This window comes from Equus przewalskii, chromosome 2 (genome assembly GCF_037783145.1).
Source record: "Equus przewalskii isolate Varuska chromosome 2, EquPr2, whole genome shotgun sequence".
NCBI lineage: Eukaryota > Metazoa > Chordata > Mammalia > Perissodactyla > Equidae > Equus > Equus przewalskii.
In genome coordinates, this window is record NC_091832.1 from 14,490,058 (window position 1) to 14,511,574 (window position 21,517).

The 21,517-nt window shown below is 57.3% G+C and overlaps 1 protein-coding gene across 32 annotated transcripts in view; it reads right to left on the reverse strand.

The window, feature by feature from the left end:
* PTPRF (protein tyrosine phosphatase receptor type F) overlaps positions 1-21,517 on the reverse strand; it is an 86,781-nt gene that overhangs the window by 25,936 nt on the left and 39,328 nt on the right. For 20 of the 32 annotated variants that reach the window (XM_070609876.1, XM_070609878.1, XM_070609904.1 and 17 more), the window contains 5 exons: positions 16,217-16,327; positions 6,450-6,719; positions 4,094-4,675; positions 3,707-3,843; positions 3,078-3,222 (listed from right to left, as the gene is read on the reverse strand). In XM_070609876.1, the coding sequence (XP_070465977.1) occupies positions 3,078-3,222; positions 3,707-3,843; positions 4,094-4,675; positions 6,450-6,719; positions 16,217-16,327 (1,245 nt within the window). Of the gene's footprint in view, positions 1-3,077; positions 3,223-3,706; positions 3,844-4,093; positions 4,676-6,449; positions 6,720-16,216; positions 16,328-19,168; positions 19,187-21,517 lie in introns of all 32 variants that reach the window. The other 12 variants (XM_070609889.1, XM_070609900.1, XM_070609886.1 and 9 more) reach the window with 1 other exon arrangement.

A 21,517-nucleotide genomic window follows, 5' to 3' on the forward strand; every position in this document is an offset into this window, starting at 1 on the left:
GTGACTCCAGCAGCCCCCTCAACTCACTGGCCCCTGAGCCCCACACCTCCAAGGCTTTCTCCTTCCCTGCACTACCAAGATCATGCCTGGATAACGCCACCACTGGGAATGGCCCTACCTCCCAAACTGTGGCCTCCAACGTCCCCTTGCAGACCCTCACTCTTGTCCCAGCTCAGCATCTCACAGTGCCCCCAGCACTATGCCTGCTCTTCACCCCCTGGGGACCTCCATCCATCGACCTACCACCCTTACCACCCTCCACATTCAGCTTAAGACACCAAGGTCCACCATCTCACCACTCCTACCAACATCCCAAACTCCCTCGCCTCCTTCTTGTTCCATGCTCCTGCCGGGCACGCACCAAGCTCTGAACCGATCCAACTCTCTACCTTCTCCAAGGCAGCACTGGGACAAGTAGAAAAAAGTCACCTGCCCAGACAGGCTGGCACCCTCTGAACACATCCCTGTGGCCTCACCTGGGCCCTCCAGGCTGCCAGCTGGTCTCTTTCTCTGCCCACTCCCTCTGTTGCTTTAAACAGAATGCTTTCTACCTCCTCCACGCTCCTCAAGCCTCTAGCTCCATCACCTCCCTTCCTCTCAGCACACGGCCGGCTCTCCTACTGGGCGGAGAAAAGCAAAGACTCCCAACAGCAGCTCCTCCACCTCTCGCTACCAAACCCATCAACCGACCTGTTTGCACCGATTCTCTCCTTTCCTCCCCAAGAAGGAGCTCTCCTGTCCCAGGCCAATCTCTCCCCCCGCCGGTGCTCTGCCCTCTCCCCCAACCTCCTGAGCCTCTAATTATCTTTCTCTTTTCCATATCTTCTACTTCTCCCTATTAACTTGTTCCCAATAGCATTTGAATATGCTCAAGACTTTCCCATCTTAGAAGACAAATGGCGTCCTCAGCCTCCACCTCCCCCAGTTACAGCGGTCCCCTCCCCAGCTAAACGCCCAGAGTCTGAGTTCTCTGTCTCTACTTCCTCACCTCTCATGCACACCTTGCAAAACCCAATCGGCTTCAGTCCCAAAACTTGTCCAGGTCCACTCCTCCACGTTACTAGATCCAATGACACTCCCACATTCCTCTGGGCCTGACCACTCAGCAGCAGCATCTGGTTTACTTGAAACTCTCTTCTTCCAACCTCCCAGACACTTCCCCTCTCCTGGGTTTCCTCCCATCACTGGGCATCCTTCTCATGGTCCTCCACCTGCAGCCCAGGCCCTGGATCCCGGCAGCCTGCCAGGCATCCCAACTGGGACAGCATACGGCATCTTGAGCTTGGGTACCTGCCTCTGTCCCATTTCCTACCCTAGGGAGCTGCACCACTTTCCTCCCAGGTCTACACACCAGAAACACAGGATTCGGATGCTGCTTGCCTCTCTCTCAGCCCCCACACCTCATCCGTCACCAAGTCCCAGCCAGCTGGCATCCCAGGCAGCTCTCAAATCTACCACCACCTCATCTGAGCCGCCATCTTTCCCTGGACTCCTGCAAAGCCTCCTATCTGGTCTCCGGCGTCCTGTCGGGCTGCCCGGTGCATCCTCACACAGCAGCCAGTCAGCCCGCCCTCCCGCCTCTCCTCTGGTCCTGAGGCCTGCCTGCAGGGGTCTGGCCACACTGGCCTGCTGCTCACCCCTGCCCATAACCAAGCACCTTCCTACTCCAGGGTCTTGGCACCTGCTGACCCCTGCCTCAGGCCTCTGTGTCACCCACAGAGACCCTCCTTGTCTCCTCAGACCAGAAAAGGTTCCTGTCCCATCATCTCTCTACTGTTTGCCTCCTCCACAGCACTTTACACAAATGTAATTAAAAGCTCGTTTGGATAATTGCGGGTTTAATGGTTGTCTGCCCCACCAGACTAGGATCCCCGCAGGCGGAGGCCACGTCAGGGTTGTGCTGCTGGCCCTGCACAGTGCATGGGGCCTAGTGCCCAGCAGGAGTGCAGTGGGTACTTGCAGAATGAATCCATGAGCATCAGGGTCACACACAGGCCTCCTGACATCACTGACACATGCTAGGGCAGGAGGACACAGTCCCATGTCACAGGGACCACCTCACAGACACTGCCGTGTTTAAGGTCAGCACACGTGCTCAATGTTTTGATGCCGAGATCCCACGCAGCCACATGCACACGGCCCATTATCACACGGAGCTTCACGGACTGTGGTCTGGTGTGGCTGTGTGACTGCGACAGCCCGCGGCCTCACAGTCTGTCGGCGGGAGAGCTGCTAGAGGCCCATACACTGGGGCGTGGGTCAGTTATCCAGAGACATACTCCCTAGGTCCCGATCCTAAAGAGCCTTACAGACCCGATCAGAGAGGCACACCAGTCGCACTGCACACACATACAGGTGCTGCCAGGCCAGGTGGTCAGATGTGGTCACACACACACTCACGACATCAGTCTCACACATACCTCACGACATCAGTCTCACACACGCAGGAATTCAGTAATACATAATGCCACCAAGTTGTCACACAAACGACCTCGCATGTGGTCCCACACATGGATAGCCATGTAGTCCCAATGTGTGCACATGGACACAGTTGGTCACACAGTGTCACTCTCACAGACGTGTCCCCATGTGCAGTTGGCTCAAGTGTGATTACACAGCCCACACGTACTTCTCATGGTGGGGGGACAGGAGGTAGGGAATATGGGTGATGGGGGAGATGAGATGTGGGGATAAAGGACGGAGGACGGCCGCCAAAGCAGGTGTGGGACGTGGCGAGCATGGCGGTCCCACCACTGACAATGGCCCAGTCAGCTATTGTGACTAGCACAGAGTAGGGTGGAGGAAGGAGATGAATGACAGACACAGAACTTACCTGAGGGTGGGGAGGGATGGGGGAGAGGCAGGAGTCGGGCAAGGAGCAGCGAGGGAAGCAGCCATCTGGACACAGACTAGAGGGCACTTACCTGTCCCTCTCTTGGGGTCCAGACCCAGAGCCCAGACTAGAGTCCAGTCCAGGGCCGAGCAGACCCAACCACCCACTTGGTCAAGGGGAGGGGTGTGTGTGTGTCTGTGTCCCAACCCAGCTGTAGCAGGCAGTGGCCTCAGGAGACACTTACTGGACTGTGCCGTGCGGGCCTCAATGGTGGGGGTGAAGACGCCCACGCCCAACTCAGAGCGGGCAGCCAGCTGGAAGCGGTACAGCGTGTCAGGCTTCAGGTCCTCTAGAGTGTAGGAGGAGGTGGGGTCGAAGGTCACCTTGTGCTGGAAGAGCAAGGAGCACTCACTGGCTACTCTGACCTCAAAGGTCACTCAGAGGTTATTCTCCAATATGGGCTGCAGCTGACCCTCCAGACCCACTGTGGCTCCAAAGCTGGCTCCATGCCACACAGTCACCTGGACCCAAAAGGGCCGCATGGCCCAGTCCATGGCACAGGTGCCTCACAGACTACATGGCCATGGGACATCTGGGACACATGGTCCCAGGGGAACTTTAGGGCTCTGCTGGTGCCACCCGAGCCTCAGGGCCTGAGACCCAAAGATACACCAGGGACTTTGCCACGGGCACAAGGGTGACAGACTATAGAACAATACAGGCCACATGAGCTGCAAAGCCAAGAAGACCCCTAGGGGCTGTGCCCACACGACCACAGAAATCCAGAAAAGCATGCCTGGGTGAGCCCACCACAGACCCTTAGGCACCAGGAGGAGCCCTGCACCCTTCTCTTTGTCCCTGCCGGGCACTCACCTGCTGGCCTTCGTCCTCTGCCGCCCAGTACACCAGCTCATACTTGATGATCCGCTCCTGCGGGGGCAGCAGCCATGAGAGCTGGATCCTGGTGTCTGACTCCGCCTCGGCCTGGAAGTCCGCAGGCTGGGCAGGCACTGCAACAGCCCCACAGCAGCGCCATCAGCCTCACCAATCCCTCTTGAGGGCAGGGGCACTCAGGAAAAGGACCCAGATTCTCACTCCCACACCTTTGTCCTGCATCCCAAGTGACCACGCGTCTGTGGAAGACAAGTCCTCACCCTCCCAGCGCCCCCAAGCTCACAGCCTGAGCAAGGGCGCGCCACCACCACCTTGCCCAACCCAGCTCTGCAGCGGCCGTCCAGCCAGCACGCTGCCCACACCTACCTCCCTGCTGCGTCTTGACCTGGATGGTGGGGCTGGGCGGGCCGTCGCCAACGGCGGTGAAGGCCAACACGCGCAGGCTGTAGGTGATGCCAGGCAGCAGGCTGCCCACGGTGGTGAGGAGTCCTGCGTCTGTGTTGTGCTTGTGCCAGGCGCTCAGGGGGCGGCGGGAGTCAGGAGTGTAGTAGACGCGGTAGCCCCGCACCAGGCCATTGGGCTCCTCAGGTGGCTCCCATTGCACCAGCATGGTGCTGGCGCTCAGCATGCGTGCCTGCACGCGGCGCGGTGGGCTGGAGGGCGCCTGCTCCCCAGTGCGGGCCCGCACCGCCTCACTGGGCGGCCCTCGGCCGATGCTGTTCACTGCCAGCACGCGGAAGGCATACTCTGAGAAAGGGCTAAGGCCACCGATGCTGTAGCGGGTGGTGGCCACGCCATCCACTTCCTGGAAAGGGCCCTCTGTGCCTGCTGCACGGTACTGGATGCCATAGTAGGACACGGGCTCCGAGTTCCCAGAGTCCCATGTCAGGGTGACACTGGTGGCAGTCGTCTCCGTCACTACAAGGTCAATTGGAGGCTTCGGCAGAGCTGGGGACAAAGTGGAAGGCTTAGGGCTGCCCAAGGTCATGACTCCCGGAGCCAACCCTGCTCATGGGGTCATCCAACCAGAGTGTGGTTGACCCCACAGCCTACCCTGAAGAATGGTCTGGTAAGCTCTGGTGATCTCTGAAGGCACCTAGTGGGGGATGGTGACTGGGCCTGTCAGTGCCCCCAGGGGCCTTGGGGGATCTAGCGTCTACCCACGTCACTTCTAGAACTCAGTGGATCCTCAGTAACAACAGACCCAGAGGTGCTGTGGCCTGCCCATACTCCATGCCGATGGAAAGCACACGGGCTGGGCAACAGAGATCTGCCGCTGCAGGTGCCTGCGCCCCCTGTTGGTGAGTATGTGTGACGGGGCCAGGGAGGGGGATGACATTTCCTAAGGGAATGGCCCTGGATTTTGGAAAGAGGATGAGGCTGCTGGCCCCATGGACCTGGTGGCTTGGCTCAAATCGAAGGTGGAAAAGTCCCAGGCGAAGCAGGACCCAAGTGCCAGCACTGTGCCAGGGCTGAGGACACTATGTCACACGGACAGTCACACCCCTGCTCTCAAAGAGTTTATATTCCAGTGTGAGACAGAAGCAACCAATGAGTGATAATCTCGATTCTAGTCTGTGCAAGGACAGCAGAAAGCAGGGTGCTGAGATGGGGAAAAATCCAGGGAATCTCCTTGTATGTGGTGATTGGGGAAGGCCTCAGAGTTAAGACCTGGAGAGCAAGATGGAGCCAGAGATGGCAAGGGCTGGGTGAGGAGCGCAAGGGCTAGGTAAGGAGCCTGGTGAAATGGAGAAGTGTCCATGTGGTGAGGGAGGGAGGCCACAGTGAGGACCCTGGGCTTTATCCTAAAAGCAATGGGAAGCCAGTGGAAGGAATTTCTCCCTTTCTTAAAAGGGAGTGACATGATCCTGCTTTACATTTTTTTTTTTTTTTTTGAGGAAGATTAGCCCTGAGCTAACTGCTGCCAATCCTCCTCTTTTCGCTGAGGAAGACTGGCCGCAAGCTAAGATCCATGCCCATCTTCCTCTACTTTATATGTGGGACGCCTACCACAGCAGGGTGTCCCAAGTGGTGCTATGTCCACACCCGGGATCCGAACTGGTGCACCCCGGGCCGCTGAAGCGGAACGTGCACACTTAACCGCTGTGCCACCAGGCCAGCCCCTACATTTTTAAAAGATCATTCAATTGTAGGATGGAGGATGGACAGGGAGGCGAGAGGGGAAGCAGAGAGCCCACAGGAGGCTATGTATGTGTGCCTGTCCCAGGACTCTGGCAGAGAACTCACGACCCCCTTGGCTACTATTTCACGACATCTTTCTTGCTGGGAGGCAGGTAAACCTGAGAGGCTACTGCTATGTAGCGGCTAGGTAGCCACACAAGTCCCTACTCCAGCATTTTCTTCTGTGTGGCCCTGCACCTCAATTCTCTCACTTGTAAAATGGGGATGACAAGAGCATCTACCTCCCAGGGTAACACAGACACTGAACAAAGTAATCTGAGCTTGCCAGGGCAGAGTCTGGCCCCAGGAACTTGGTACCTGTCAGCTATTATGTTAATACTATTAACGGCAGAAACCCCTCCCTCCACCACTGAGGGCCAGGAGAACGCCAGAGCCTGGGCACCCAGGAGAGAGCAATGACCACTAGGCCTTGCCTGTCCGCACAGTATCCATGCTCGCCTGCCACGGGTGCTGGGACCTCCTGTTGCCCTCTGACACAGGGCAGGCCACAGGCCACTGCAGGCATGTCTGAGGCACTCACCTTTCACTGTGACCTGGGCCGTGGCCTCAATCATGCCTAGCGAGGAGATGGCCACGCAGGTGTAGTTGGCAGAGCGCACGACGTTGTTGAGCTCCAGCACATTGCGGCCAACTGGCATCTCGTCCTCCTTGGTGAGCTCCTCAGCCCCCATCATCCATTTCACATAGGGCATGGGCGCACCCACCGCGACGCAAGTCAGGTTCACGCTGCCGCCCGGCATCACCTCCTGGCTGCTGGGAGGGATGGAGAAACGAGGAGCCACACGGCGCACTGTGGGAGGAGGGAGAGAGGCACTCATAGGGTGGGCAGGACACGAGGGAGGATGGAAGGGCAGGGGCCCCTCATCCAGGAAGTCCCTCTTGTCAGAGCCAAACCCACCTCAGAGACAGGAGGGGCAGAATCCCTGGGTCCTGGTTTACCATCTCCCACCCCACTTTGGGCTACAAGTAGCCCCCATACTCAGGGATTGTCTGGAACACAAGAGATTCCACAGCCAAGTTCCCATTTTACAGCCCAGGAAACTGAGGCCCTGAAAAGTCCTGACTACCTAGGGTCAGACAGGGACTCAGTGCAAGGTCCAGGCCTCATGTCTACAATCCAGGCCTAGTCAGGGCCACATCCCAGGTTGCAGTCCAGTGCTCTCCCCTACCTGCTCCCGACCCCTCACCCCCCACCAGGGTCTCCAGAGGGGTTAGCTGGGGCACCAGTGAGAGAAACCCAGGCAACCCAGGGTGGAGGGTCCTCTGAGCATGGCTGGGGAAGGGCAGAAGGTCAGTCCAGGTGTGACATGGCCACCTTCTCTAGAGTCACTGACTCCACCTCCAGGCCATGATCCGAGAGCAAGAGATGAGGTCAACGGCATGACTACCTGCTGGGACCTCAGCCATGCTCAAGGCACAGCCTGGGAACCCAAGAGGAGAGCCACACCTCAGGGGGGCTGGGCAGGGACAAAGGGCTGGGGCGGGCCAGGGACGTGGTCCGCGGGCAGGATGGGCATGACGATGGCGGTTAACATGATGACGGCGCCGAACAGACGGCTTTCCGCGCCAATGAACAAGGGTCTCAAGGGGGAGGGTGGCTGTGCCTGACCACGACCTCCAGCCTTGGGCTCCCCAGGTCAGAAGCTATTCTGAGCTTCTCAGTCCAAGGTGCAGCCTGGAACCCCCCCCAAGTTGCAAGCTTGGCACAGACATTCAGAACATGCAGAGGGAGGGCAGGCAGGCAAGACCTAGCCATGGGCAGGCATGCTCAGCATGCAGACGGGTCATGCAGCTGGTGGGCAGGGACTGGGGTGTGTCCTTCGCAGGCCGGAGAAGGCAGGCAGTGAGGCTAAGTGACCAGAGGGCACCACCAAGAGTGTGGGTCTCTGAGGACCCTTGCTGGGGAGCCTAAGCATGCAAAGGACCCGTGGTGCAACATGAGAGCACCTCTGCTGCTCACACAGCCCCAAACCACAGAATCCGAGCTGGAAGCAACTGCAGAGACCACCTGGTCCGACCTCTGACCTCACTGCACAGGGGTCAAGCTGAGGCCCAGCGACCAGACACCCAGCAGATCATCAGTCCTGTTAATGCACTGCCTAAAATATCTTCCAAGCCCACTAATTTCACTCCGTATCCACGGGCAACTGCCACCACCATCTTTCCTTGGATCACTGCATCGGGTTCTTCGCTGTTCTTCCTGCCCTGTCCTCTGGGCCCCTGCTCCCATGACCGGCCCTCCAAAAACAGCTGGCACAAATCTGCTCACAATACTTCCCTGTGAAAGACTCCTGCACAGTTCCCCAACGACTCCTCAGCCCAGACCGCAGGACCCCACCTTACTCAGCCCCTGCCTCAGCTCCATCCCCACCACCTCGCTCTGAGGCCTCCAGACGGAGCCAAAACACGGGCAGTCCCCCCAGAAGCAGGCACGATGGCATCACGGGCCAGGTCTATCTCCCTCTGTGTCCCCAGGCTCACTTGAGGTCTCAGCGTGTCTCGTGGACATCCAGCGTTCTGCCTTCTCGAACTGGCATCCTCATCTTCTTTGGGGAACCACCTCTTCTCCCATTCTGGCTACATGGAGCGTGTGACCCAGACGTGGCTATTGAGATATAGCCTTTGGACTTTTGCAAAAACTACTACAACAGCGACTCTCTCTACTGCAGTGGCTAACCTTAGGGGGACTGGGAACCACCTTTGACAACACCTGAGAAAACCTGCTTGAGAACAAAGAAGTCAACTAGGAGAGCAGAGCTAAGACACAAAGACAGACAAATGACTGACCAAACTGTTTAAGCATCTGGATCCAGCCCTGCCTGACACCAAATTTACTTCTACATCTTTTAGTTTGATAAGATAAGAGTTTCCTTGTTTTGTTTAAGCTGACGTAAGTGGGTTCCTGTGATTTTTCTGAAAGCTGGGACTTCACGCCAAATGATGACAGCACATCACAGGTAAAGCAGTTCTGTGTGGCAGAGAACAGGGGCATCCCGGGGCATGGCTGGCAAGAGGAAGCCACAACAAAGAGCCCCCTTTGAGCATTCCCCACAAATGGCTCAAGAGCGAGGCCAGGAGGCACAGACAGAAGAGTCACCCAGCTTGGTGGTGCTGCCACTTCTGGGCTCTGGAGCTGAGCCTGAGGGGTGGGCTGTGGATGGAGAGGTGCTGGCATGCAGGTCTGTTTGCATACGAGGCCCAGGCGTGCCAAGGAAGGGAGGGGTCCAGCACAGCCCCGGCTCGAGCAGAAGGACACGAAGAGGAGCCTTAACTGACCAGTCTCTCCTCTCCTCTCAGCCAGTGGCTGTCCCATCTCCTCCTTGCTCAAGGACATCAAAACAAGTTTGAGGAAGGAAAATCACTCTTGAGCACCTACTGCGTGGAGAAGGTTCCATGCTGTAGATGCTATCAACCTCCCGACTACAAAGGAACTGACTGCAGACTGACACTTTAAGTGACATGCCTGAGTTCACATACGTACTAGGAGTAGGTCTGTGTGATGGTAAGCCCACACCCTTTTGAGCCCTGGCTAACAGGGCTGAAAAAGAGACCCATGAAGCTCCAGGGAGAAGCTTCTGGAGTTTCTTGGCTTCTGGGTTAGCCAAGGCTGGCAGGAGAAGATATTCTCCAGTTGGCATGAGGATGGCATTTGGAGAGCCTGTGCCACAGGAGAGGTCATGGCTGCAAGCCTGACCCTGTTCAGTGGTGGAATCTTGGGGCCTGACATGTCCCACGACAGAAGAACAAAGAGCAAAGAAAAGGAAGTATGTCCTTGGCCAGTAAACCTCGGGTCCCAACCTAAGCAGTGCAGAAAGTTCACTGGTCTTCACCCAAAACAGTCCCTGGAGGACAAGGTCTTCTATTCCAGTGCCAGAAAATAAGGGTCCTTCAGGAACTAACATTGAGAGCAGTTCTGTTTTTATTTTTTATTTTCTCCTTCCTAGACGCAGGTGGAAGGGAGAACTCCAGTGGCCAAGGGGAGGCCACTTCAGGTCATTGCTAGCACCAGGCAAGGGCCTCAAGCCCAGACTCCTGGGTACGCCACCCATGATGTTTCACAAGAACACTGGGCACCAGCCACACCCAAGGAGTCCTGGAGAGCGGTTTCCTGCAGCTCAGACTCCTCTTCCTCCAGCACACAGGAGGTCAGGAAATGTCTACAGAGGGAAGGTGGGGGCAAGAGAGGTGAGAGACAGCCAGTGGGCCCTGCCTCCTGCACCTGCCTGGACAGCCACCCCCACCCCAACAGCCAGGAGTGGCTGGCACCTCACCGCAGCAGCCCCACCATCATTCCTCCCGCTGTCACAGACTCAGGGCCTCCAAAAGTGGCAGGACTCGCCCTGGACTCAGTCTATTGACAGAAGCAACAGCAGGGAAGGAAAAACCAGAGCCGGGAAAAATGCACTTAGGGTCTAATCTTGGGCTCTGACAATGCCGGTCTATTACCGTTCCCTGTGCATCCTTAGTGCTGACATTTTATAGACAATTTCCAAAACAGGGCCCTGCCATTTCTGGATTATATTTCAGCTGTAACTTTTAAGTCTAATTATTTGCGCTGACAACCCCCTATAATAGGGCGGTGCAGCGCCTAGAGGCATCAGCATTCAGCAGAGTGACAGCCTAATCGCAGGGGGAGGCAGCCCCGCAATCGGCATTCACTCGCGGAAATTTCTCTGATGAAAATAACACAACATTAAGGAGGGGATAAGGGGCAGGATCCACTGTATCAAGATAAAATAACTCTTTAATAAATAACCTTGTGGCTGCCGCAGAGCAGTAATTAAATGCCGGCGCACTCAGCACACAGTTTTAAGTAAAGCTGGAAAAATGTAAGATGTAATTATCAGCGCCAAACAAATTACCAGCCCGGCAAATCCCCCCAGAATATTTAGGATCTCATTTCTGCCTTCCCGTTAAATATTTGTGTACATGCTTATTTTTGGTGGGGCCAGGGAGGGGGAGAAAGAGAAAGGACAAGGGACCAGGAGAGTAGGGGAGGAGGCACAGGGGGTGGCAGCTGTGGGCTGGGCTGTCTCTGCTGATGCCTGTTTCCTGAACGCCCCTGCAGATCTGCCCGGTCAGCAAAATGGTGTAACCGAAATGCCCCAGAGCTCAGGAGAGCATATGGAGAGATGCTCAGGGCTGATATCTGAGCCGAGGCCTCAGCCCTCCTCCCGACTGGCTCCCTCTCCCTCGTGGAGGAAACTCAAGCCACGGAGATGATGCAGAGGGGACCAGGTGGCCTGGGTCTGCTCCCTGAGGCTCAGCCCAAAGCCCAGTGGACAGGTGAGCCTCCTCCGACCACAGAGACCATGCGACATAAGAGTGACCACTAGCCCCTGCTGCTGGCCCGACGCTTGGGGATAGGGGCCTGGCCATGAGGGTGGGTCTGAGATCCCAGCCCCTTGTGAGACAGCTCTGGAATGGGCCAGAGTGGAGTCTCCAGGAAGCCCTTCTCAACCTGCGGCTGGGTGGGGGGCTTTTTTGGGCCCCTATGTGGGCCTTGCTAGGTTGCAGCTGGCCGCTCAGTCAGGTGTGAGCTCCTTGGGTCTGAATGCCCAGAGCCCAGCACAGGGCTGAGGAAACGTGAGCTGGCAGGGAGGCTGAGGCAGAGGGACCTGGCGCAGGTGTGCAGATCTTCATCTGGATCCGGCCGAGAGGGAAAAGATAAGAGCGTAGGAGACTTCCTCAGTGAGCCAAGATGACACCATCCACCTGTGCCATGGACACCAAGCTCTGTGAAGCAGATAGGGCTGGCTGCCCATTGAGGCTTGGTAGGGTTTTCAAGGTCAGGCCAGACCCCGCAGGACTTTTGTCCTGTGCTATGGGATCTTATGGGTGGACTCATTCTAGATTCGTCTTTTTCATTTGTCTTCCCAGTGGTTTCAGCTAAGCTCGGGCAAACGTGGAGTTTAGGTGACTGGGGGGCTATGGAAGGCCCCACAGGTAGGCACGAAACACTACAGCTCTTACTGCTCCCCTAACCACTCGAACTCTGCCTGGAACAGACAGCTAGCCTGGCCCAGTACAAAGGTGGGGCGCCGTGTCGTGCCATGCACCACGACCACCCGGCCACCCCAGCAGTGGAGCCCAGCTAAGGGGACATGCAGACATGTGGTGCGTCAGGGACCCAAGCAGCAGAAACATGCAGGGCAGGGGGGTGCTGCCCGCCCACCCCCGGTCCTGCCCGCCTGCCGGCCCAAACAATGGAGAACAGAGCCCGACTGGCGGGCAGGCCTGGCCGGAGCGAGCCCGAGGGAGCTGACTGAGCCCGCTGGTCCCTACTGACGGGAGCATCCCATCGGTGGGCGAACTGTAGATGGATAAGAAGTGAAAAGGACCAACCTTCTCGCTGATCTGAGAGATGAGAGTTTGGGTTGATGGCAGAGTGCGATGAGGATGAGGAGGGAATAAAAAAAAGACAAGGAGAAACACAGAGAGAGTAAAAACAGGCCAACCTTCATCTGCCCACACAGCACAGAAATGAGACAAGACTCTTGTGCCCCACGCACACGCACGTGCACGCAGGTGCACGCGGACCACGCCGCTCACGAAAGACTCAGGACTCATGGAGGACACAGTGGACAGGGCTGGGTCCCGCCGGCAGGTGCCAGGACGCCAATGGGGGATGGGAAGGGGTGGAAGTGGGGCACAGGCAGCCCCCATACCTCACACGCACCCCATGGCTTGGACAGACCCAGTGAGTTGGGCTTTGGGGTTGGGGCCCACCCAGCCCACAAAACCACCAAGGCAGACGGGCTGCTAGAACCCCACCACCTTGAGGAAGCCCCACACTGCACAGCACTATAGGGTGAGCAGCTGGTCTGGGCACCTGTGGGGAGAAAGGCCATGGTGACATCGCCCTGTTTAGATAGCTGTGGCCCAGGGGCCAGCTCCCTGTAGAGAACGGGGAAGGTTGGGGGCAGGGAGGCCAGGCTCTGCGGAGGGCCCCACCCCGGCCCTGGCAGTCGTGCATCCTGAAAGCTGGAGGAGAGAAAAACTGTGGATAGAAGGAGACAGTGAGTCACTCAGGGAGGGAGTCTGATGGTGACGGAGACAGGCTGGTCCACGCAGCATGCCTGGGCCTGCTAGACTGTGGGTGGAGCTGCGGGCAACTGGGAGCAACGTCAGATGTAACTGGATGATGCATCCCCCAACAGCACTCCCGACAGCAGCAGCGGCTACTGACTACGAAGAACTTCCTGCGTGCCTGGTGCCCTGCCAGGAGCTTTACGCACACCGTCCCATTAAATGCAGCCACTGAAGGGTCTCAGAGAAACAGCAGGAGCTATGAGAGTCTGGGGGACAGAGGAGAATGTGAGGCAGACACTGAAGCCAAATCTGAGAAGGGGATGTGCCCTTCGGTTCAGTGGACAGGGTGGAAGAAGAGAGTCAGAGACAGATGGAGATGAATGCCAGTGGGAGGCCATCCATCCAGAGCAATGGTTCTCAACTAGGGGGTACTCCCCCAGGTGACACTGGGCAAGTTCTGGAGACATTTTGGGTTGTCATGACTAGCGAGTGCTACTGGCATCTAGTGGGCCAGGGGTGCTGCTAAACATCCTACAATGCACAGGACAGCCCCACACAACTAAGAGTTATTCGGCCTCAAATGTCACTAGGTTGAGAAACCCTGGGCTACAGTCCACAGGACCCAGAGGCCAAGGCTCAGGTCCTGATAGCTGGAGCCTGGTGGGGGCCTCCCACCAGACTGGAAGGTCACAGCCACCTTCTCTGGAAGGAAGCCTTGCAGTGGCTCTGCTGGAAGACAGGTGAACACAGGCTGGCAGGCAAGCCGGCACTAGGGGGTTTCTCCATGGGTGGCCCACCCTCCAGCAGGGTTCAGGACACAGAGCTGGTGGCCAACACAGCAGAGGCTGTCCCAGAGGAGCTGGGCTGATGGACCCTCAGCACTGCTGGAGGCAGAAAGCAGGGGCTTTGCCAAGACTGAGACGAGGAGGGGTGGGGACACCAGAGGCAAGGGTCCTAGGAGCAGGGCTTTCCAGGTGTCTGCAAGTCCAGAGAGTAAGGCTTGTCCTGAGGCTTTAGAGCAACTCGCTCTCAGCAAAGCAGGGCAGGTGCAGATTGAGGTCGGGTCTGGGCATGGAGACTTAGGACCGGCCCTTAGAGACCAGGGCCCACAGGAACGTGTGTGTGTGACAGAGAGAGGGAGAGACCACCAAAGCCAGGATGGAACAGCCTGTTTTAGGGTTCCTGTCAAGTGGGGCTAGAACTAAAGGAACCTCCACATTCCCTGCCCAGAAGGCTGTGAGAATGAGCCAGGAAGGCCATTCAGGAAGACCTGGTGGGGCTGGGGGATGGTCCATGGCAGGAGCCAGTCAGGGTTCTGCCTGAGCCAACCATGTGTGGACAGGGGGAGCCCCACAGACAGGGAGGCTCCAAGGGGCTGGAGGCAAGAGCTCCCTGGTCAGTGCCTGAGCTGCCAACTACAGCAGCTCAACTCAGCTCCAAAAACCCACTGCCCTGCCTCAGGCTGAGGCCAGCATGGTGACTTCAGAGAACACTGCCCAGCCAAGATGACAATGCAGGGTCCATCCGCCTTGGGTCCGGGCCCTCTCCTGCTTCAGTACGGCCTCCTGCAGCTCTGCCCCAGGAAGTGTACCCACACGACCATGCCCGGCAGCCAGCTCGGAGTTCACAGTGGCTCCATGGGGCCTCTCCTCTTCCCAGTGCAGACACATGCAGCGAAGGACTTTCCTGCTGAGGCCCAGGACCTCTGCTCTCTCAATCCTATGGTCTTCTGGAAGAAAGGTTGGTCAAGACTGCACAGCATTTGGAATGGTCCAGAGGCAGGTCTTTGAGAAGGGTCGTTCCAGCTGCTCCTCTCTCAGAGGGGACTCGTCAGGCCAGTGTCCCTCTCAGAAGCTCTGCGTGGAGCAGTGTGAGGGGAAGGCTGTGCAGTTCACCGTTCTACTCATCTTGGTCATTTGAGTGACTCTCGGGCTTCTGGCCTCCCTGTCCCAATGCTGTTCTTTAAGACACGCCCTGGGTCCCCTTAGGTGAGCCCGACGAGCAGGACACCTGACAAGGGGGGCAGTGGGGACCTCCCATCCCATGGCCCTGACACCAAAGAAGTACTGTCCACTGTCTCTGAGGCACAATTTTCCCGTCACAGAACTGGTGGGCAGCCCGGGGCCTCTCGGGAACCTGTGCCCTGACACAGCACAGTCCCTCAATAAGTACAGAGTTGATGGCTTAATTCTCTCTGCCCTGTCTGATCAAGTGGCCCCAAAGAGTGGGACAGGCCACTGCCATCACCTCACCCTGTGTTTGGCCCTGGGCAGACAGGCAGATGACACCCCTCGCGAAGCTGCACAAAGCATTTAGCACGATGAAATCATTGCTGTAAGGAAGCCGCATCCACTTTCCTTTACAAATCCTGCGAGTGGACACAGTTTCACTTTTAGTGATGCCCGTACGTGCAGGAGGGCTAAGCAAGGGGATGGCAGGGGGTAGCAGGGGCTCCCAGGCCCCTCCTGAGCACCATCCACACCAGACCCAGTGTGTTCTCAGGAAGGGGCAGGTGGCCAGCTTCAGTCACCCCTGGGCTGTGAGCAGAGCAGAGACTGAACACTCCAAAACAGTCCCCGAGCCCTCTCAGCTGGGTACCTGGACTGGTGAAAATGCATGATCCACTTAGTCCCAGCAAGGAACACCTGAAACACAGTAGATGCTCACCTGTGGGGGCTCTCAGCTGCCTCAGCCTGACCCCCTACACAAGGGTCCTGGCTGGTGACAGAGCACAGACCCTCTATACAAGTGTCCCGACTGGTTCCTCCTCCAGGAAGGCCCCAGGCAGACCTGGCCAGAGGGGGCTCACCTGGCCTGGAGCCCACCCTGCTAGAGTGGGCAAGACACACTCAAGGAAGGCCAGGCAGGTGTGCACACGTTTACACACAAATATGCGCCTGCTTGTGCACAAACACACATACACATGCAATGAGAAGTCTGCTCAGAAGGCTCTAGACTGCTGTGGGGCTCCTGGCCCACGTGGCAGGACCTACAAGAGATACAAATGCTCCCAAAGGTAGCTGCTTCCCAAAAGGCCTGCGGGGAAGGAAGGCAGAGGAGTGGCAGACTTTAGGAGCCCGCCCAGTGGGAGCTGTTGCCGCTACTATGGCTGCTGCAGGAAGAGGAGAGAGGAAGAGAGACTAGGCCCGTGGCAGCCCCTCATGTGTGTGTCCACACCAAGGGCTCCAGGCAGCACGCCCGGCAGGGGCAGCTCAGCTCCGTGGAGACAGGGCTGGACATTGCCTGAGTCCTTACCTCGCACATACAGGTTGGCAGGGGCCGAGTAGCGTGTGCCTGCAGAGTTGGTCGCCACACACTCGTACTTGCCTTGGTCCGACTCCTCGCTGCTCTCAATCTGCAAGGCACCTGCAGGGATGCAAAGACAGAGGTCAGGCCTGGAATATGGGGAGAGGGCTCAACAGCAATTGTGGCTTGTGTTGACCAGATGTTGCAGACATCAGGGCCATGCCCCAGTAACAGTGCTGCTTCCCAAAAGCTCTCCCTGGCGAGCCCAGGAGCCTCCTGGCTGGAACCAAGGGTCTCGCTCTGGAGTGCAATCCCACCCCAGCCCACAGTCCAGTCGGGCCTGTCAGCTCAGCCAGGGGCTCTACACCACCCCCAGTCCACTGAGCATCCACCATGTTCCAGCCAGTACTGGAGGCTGTTTGCCAGTGAGCATCCCCATCAGTGCTCCCGGCCCTACGGGCCCCGCCGAGCAGAGCGGAGCCAGGCGTGGGTGGGAGCAGCCTGCAGACCTGCTGGCCAGGGATTCGCAGGCACGCGATGCCCTCATCGCACAAGAACCTGAGAATCTGCCGCCCACCAGAACCCCACAGGACGCAAGGGGCTTGTCCTGGGGGCCTGGTGCCCAGCAACCTCTGCTCATAGCACCCATCCTCCCCTTCACACCCCCACCCCGCCAGCCCCACCCATTCCGGCTCCTCTCCTCAGCCTGGTCCTGCTAAAGTGCTTCGACCCACCACGGCTCCTGCATAATTCAGGAGGCTAATGGAGACTGTAGCTCCCACTCGGGCCACCGCCCTGAGGGGCTGCTCTGGCCGCAGACAGGCAGGAGCCAGGACTGGGTGGGCAGCTGAAAAGGACCCTCACAGAAGATAGAGGAAACTTGGGCTGGTGGCCAGTCCTGGCAGATCCAGGTGGGAGAGCCCAAGGTCGGGGCAGGGGTGAAACCACTTGACTTGGCCATCCCCCGCCATGGCAGTATCCACTTGGAAACACTGCTGGTGAGAACACATGGGGCAAGCTGTCTGACAGGAACAGCCCAAGGCACAGGCAACACCCCCTCCCCGGAACAAGCCAACAGACAATCACACCCACACAGGACGGTCCAACGGACAGTTAATAGCCCCACAGGACACAGCCTGACAGAAAACCACTGCCTGCACAGAACAGCTGGAGTGACCCTAACAGCCCCACCCCTCCCAGGGTTCAGGCAGGCTGACGATCACACCTACACAAGAAACAGACAGAACCTGCCGGACCCCACCTGACTAGACTGGACAGGAGCCACAGGAAGAGTTCCAAGCCACGTTCTCACGGCCCAGGCCCCAGGGAAGGACCACCACCAGTCCGAGCTGCAGCCCCTTCACTGCCTGACATCCCTCTTTCACCACCCAGACCCAGGGCAGCAGGAGGGCCATGAACACCTAGGGGGCCGGGAGGTGGAGCTGGGGGAAAGGGCTGCCCAGGCTCAGCCCCAGTGCAGAAAGACAAGGGGCTGGCCTGCTCTATGGTCCTGGCCTCAGCCCTCCCCACTGGGTATCAGGGAACGTGAGGGCCTGGGCACATGACAAATACCCAACTCCTGAGAGAACAGCCCTGACAGGCACCCAACAGGCCATGTTTATGGGATGGATGAAGGTTGTTACAGAAAACGTTCACTCAAGCAGTGAGGGTCAGGCTCCTCGCTGGGTGGGGGCTGCACTAAGGTCAGCTCGGCTTGGGGGTGAGGGGAGATTGGTGCCACAGACGGGAGTAGGAAGTAGTGCCTGGGTGGGATCCCTGCTGGGGGAGGAAGCTCCCCGGAGAAAGAGCTAGGACTGATCAGGGGACCCAAGGTAGACCCTGAGGCTATTTGCACACAGAAACCCCCCTATGGAGAACCAACACCAAGGCCTAGCAGCAGGGCCATGAAGAGTCAGTGTGGGCTGAGAGGATGGGTGGGGGATCTGGAGGATGAGTCCTATCCTCAGGGGGTGATGGACAAGATGCCCCACAGGGAGGCAGCTGCTCCTCCCAGCCTCAGTTTCCATCCTGAGACCACCCTGGCCCTGACCTCTGAGGGTCTAGATGTGCCCAAGGACACTGAGAGAAGTGGAGAGAAAAATGACGTGAATAAAAACTGTACAGAAGCAACCATTTTATAGGGTATCTGCTCTGTGCCAGACGCTGCCCACATCCTTGCCCTCTCCTCTAGTCCTCGTGATCCCACGAGGTGGGGCCCTAGCCCAAATTTAAAGAGGAAACAGACTTCTGAGAGATGATCGATTTTTTGAAGGTCATGCAGGTGGTGAGTCACACTTGAACCCTGATCTCTGTTTGACCCCCAAGCTGCAGGGCCATGCTGCACAAACGCAGCCGGAGGCTGACAAGTCAGGTAATCTAGTTACGCAGGACCCTGTTGGTTTCTCCGTTGTCATCCCAGCATCTACACTAAAGTTTTAACTGCATGTCCTCCGAGTGTTTGCTGGGCTGAGAATTTACAGGATGATCCTCATTCTACCATCAGTCAGAATGTTAAGGGAAGTCAAGCAATACTTGAGGGCCCCAAGACAAAGGAGCTTCTCGAGAGGAAAGGCAGGGCTTGGTCATGCTCCCCCACCTCATGGGAAGACTCTCCACCTGTGGTCAGCCTTGGGGACCAGGGCGTGGCTCCGCTGCAGGAGCCAAAAGGGTCCCGTCTGTGGGGCTGGCCTAGAAGGCCTGGGCAGTAGGGCTTGCCACCCCCAAGGCGGGGCTCAGCCGAGAATCTCCACAATTCAGACTTGCAATGGATGAGTCCACAGGAGGGAATGACTGAGAGTGGATGTGTGTGGTGGCTGGTGGTGTTGAGGGGGCCGGAGCTGGAGATGAGGAGCTGGAGAGGTCAAGATGGGGATGGGGGAGGTGACGGACTGGACGGGATGGAGTGGTGGTGACGGCAGTGGCGTGGCGTGGCGTGGCGAGATGCACGGACAGCATTCTTACCTCTGATTGGTGAACCACCTGGCGAGGTAATTTGAATGCAAATAAGATCAGAGAGAAGCATTAGTACAAAAGGAAGGAAAGCCACAAAAAGCCAAATCAGATAAAATAAAACACAAGAAAGGGCCTTAAATACTTGGAGTTAGGCCTATGCTGGAGATGTGTGCATAAGTGCCAGGCTGAGCATGGGTGAAGCTATGTCCCCCAGGTCACTGGCACTGTTCTGAGGAGGGGGGGAGTAGGGCGGGGTCAGCAGGGCTGGGGGAGCTGGGAATCAGGAAGGTGGAGTCAGGGCTCCTGCAGACTCAGCTGCCTGGGGCCAATGGAGTGGGGAGCTGAATAAAAGAGGTGGCAACCCCACCCTGCAGGGCCACAGAAATTCCACAGGCGGGTAGGATTTCAAAACAAAACACTTACCAAAACAAACCAGGGCAGTTAAGCAGACAGAAGAAAGGGCTAAAGGGAGGGCTGGTCATAGGCTACCAACAGACCAGGCCTCCCTCAAACAAACCCACCAGACCAGCCCCACTGTGGGATCAGGTTGAATTCACAACCCAGTGGCAGACTCCTTGTAAAGCCGGCTCAACCCTAACCCGCCTGGCGAGAGCCAAAGGCCAGTGTCCACCCATTGCCTGACCAGTGCCTCATAACCTGCGGATCAGCAGCTGAGAGGGCCAGATGCTCACCCTCCAAATGCCTGGTGCAGGGCTATTATGAGGCTATTACAGGTGCTCTTCCCATCAGGAGCCTCCTCAGAGGCTGTCCTCAGGCCCCATCTCCCACCACTGCCTCATGCAGAGGAGCGAGGAGCCGGTGGGTAGGCCCAGGCCCAGAGCTAACTACCCTGCCCCTCTCTGCCCACTTCTGGAGGAGGGAAGTGTGCCAAGACACAAATCCTGATCACTATCACATTGAACTGACAACACCTGCCTAGAAGTAATTGTCCATCTCCACATAAGAATGAGGAAACAGAGGCTGAGGAACATTAAGTGACTTGCCCAAAGTCCAAGGTCACAGCTTGTACGTGAGGTGGCAGGAACTACCCAGGTCTGGCTCACAGCCTTCCCTCTGGACTAGGCTGCCTCCTGCAGACAAAGAAGCTGGAGGGAAGGCAAAGGCGGCTGCTGGCCCTGGGCGGTGTGTATGAGGGGCGCAGAGAGACGCCTGGGAAGAAGCATTTCACAGTGACGCTGCAAGCATGGTCCAAGGACCTGTAGCATCGCTGAGATCCTTTCAGGGGGTCCACAAGGTCAGAGCTATTTCCATAACACTAAGAAGTCATCTGCCTTTTTCACTCTTGTTCTCTCATGAAAATCCAGTTGGGTCTTCCAGAGGCTCCATGTTGTGGAGCAGAAGCAGATACGCAATTCTAGCTATCTCCTATTAAACCCAAATTAAAGAGACGTGTAAGAGTGTAAAACAATGTCACTCTTCTCACTGATGTTGTTTTAGAAAATATAATTCTTTTTCATTAAAATAAAGTTATTTATGTTAACATGTAGTAAGTATTTTAATTATTTTTAAGTGGATTAGTAAAATATTTAAAATCTTCTCAGTCTTCACATCTAACACGGTAAATATTGATAGATAAACCCCACACAAACACAAGCTCTCTCAAGTCCTCTGCTATTTATAGGCAGAGGTCCTGAGACCAACATGGTGACAAGTGCTGACCTACTCCTACAGCCCAGGCCTGACCTGGGAGGAGACGGCAGTGTCAATGGTGCAGGTCTGGGACTCCTAGCTTCTGGCCTCCGCTCTTCCAAAACTTCACCTGCTGTGTGACAAGTCTCGGCACCTCTCAGAACAGTCATCTCCCCATCAGACTGAAAGAAGAATTACCTTTTCCGTGTTACAAGGTGGGTGTGGAGGACTGGAGAGGACTCAGGAGTCTGTGCTGTTCCTAAAATGTACGCTCAGGCCAAAGGGGAAACTGTGGCCATGCACTGACAGCAGACCCGGCTGATGGTGGCGCAGAGTCAGAGGGACAGGCTCTTCCATCTTCCAGTCAGGGCTGGGGCCAGCCGACAGAGGCAGGGGCTGCCAGCCTCAGGACCACCCCAGGGACTGCTCTGCACTTCCCTCCAGGTCCCATCTGCTGGGGCCAGCAGGCCGTCTCCAGCATCTCTGCTTGAGGCCCTGCGGTCTCGGCTCAAGTGTCAGGGGTATGGCAGGAGACCACGCACTGGGCGACCATGTGGACACAGTGCATTAGGTTGTCCTCGATGGTGACAGGGATGGCAGCTCGCACCCTTGGGCTACTGAGATAAGCTGAGCACAGGAGGCCTCCTCAGTGCCCTGTGCAGGCTTGGCAGAGCATGTGAACAACAGCTCCTCTGGAGCCCAGCAGCG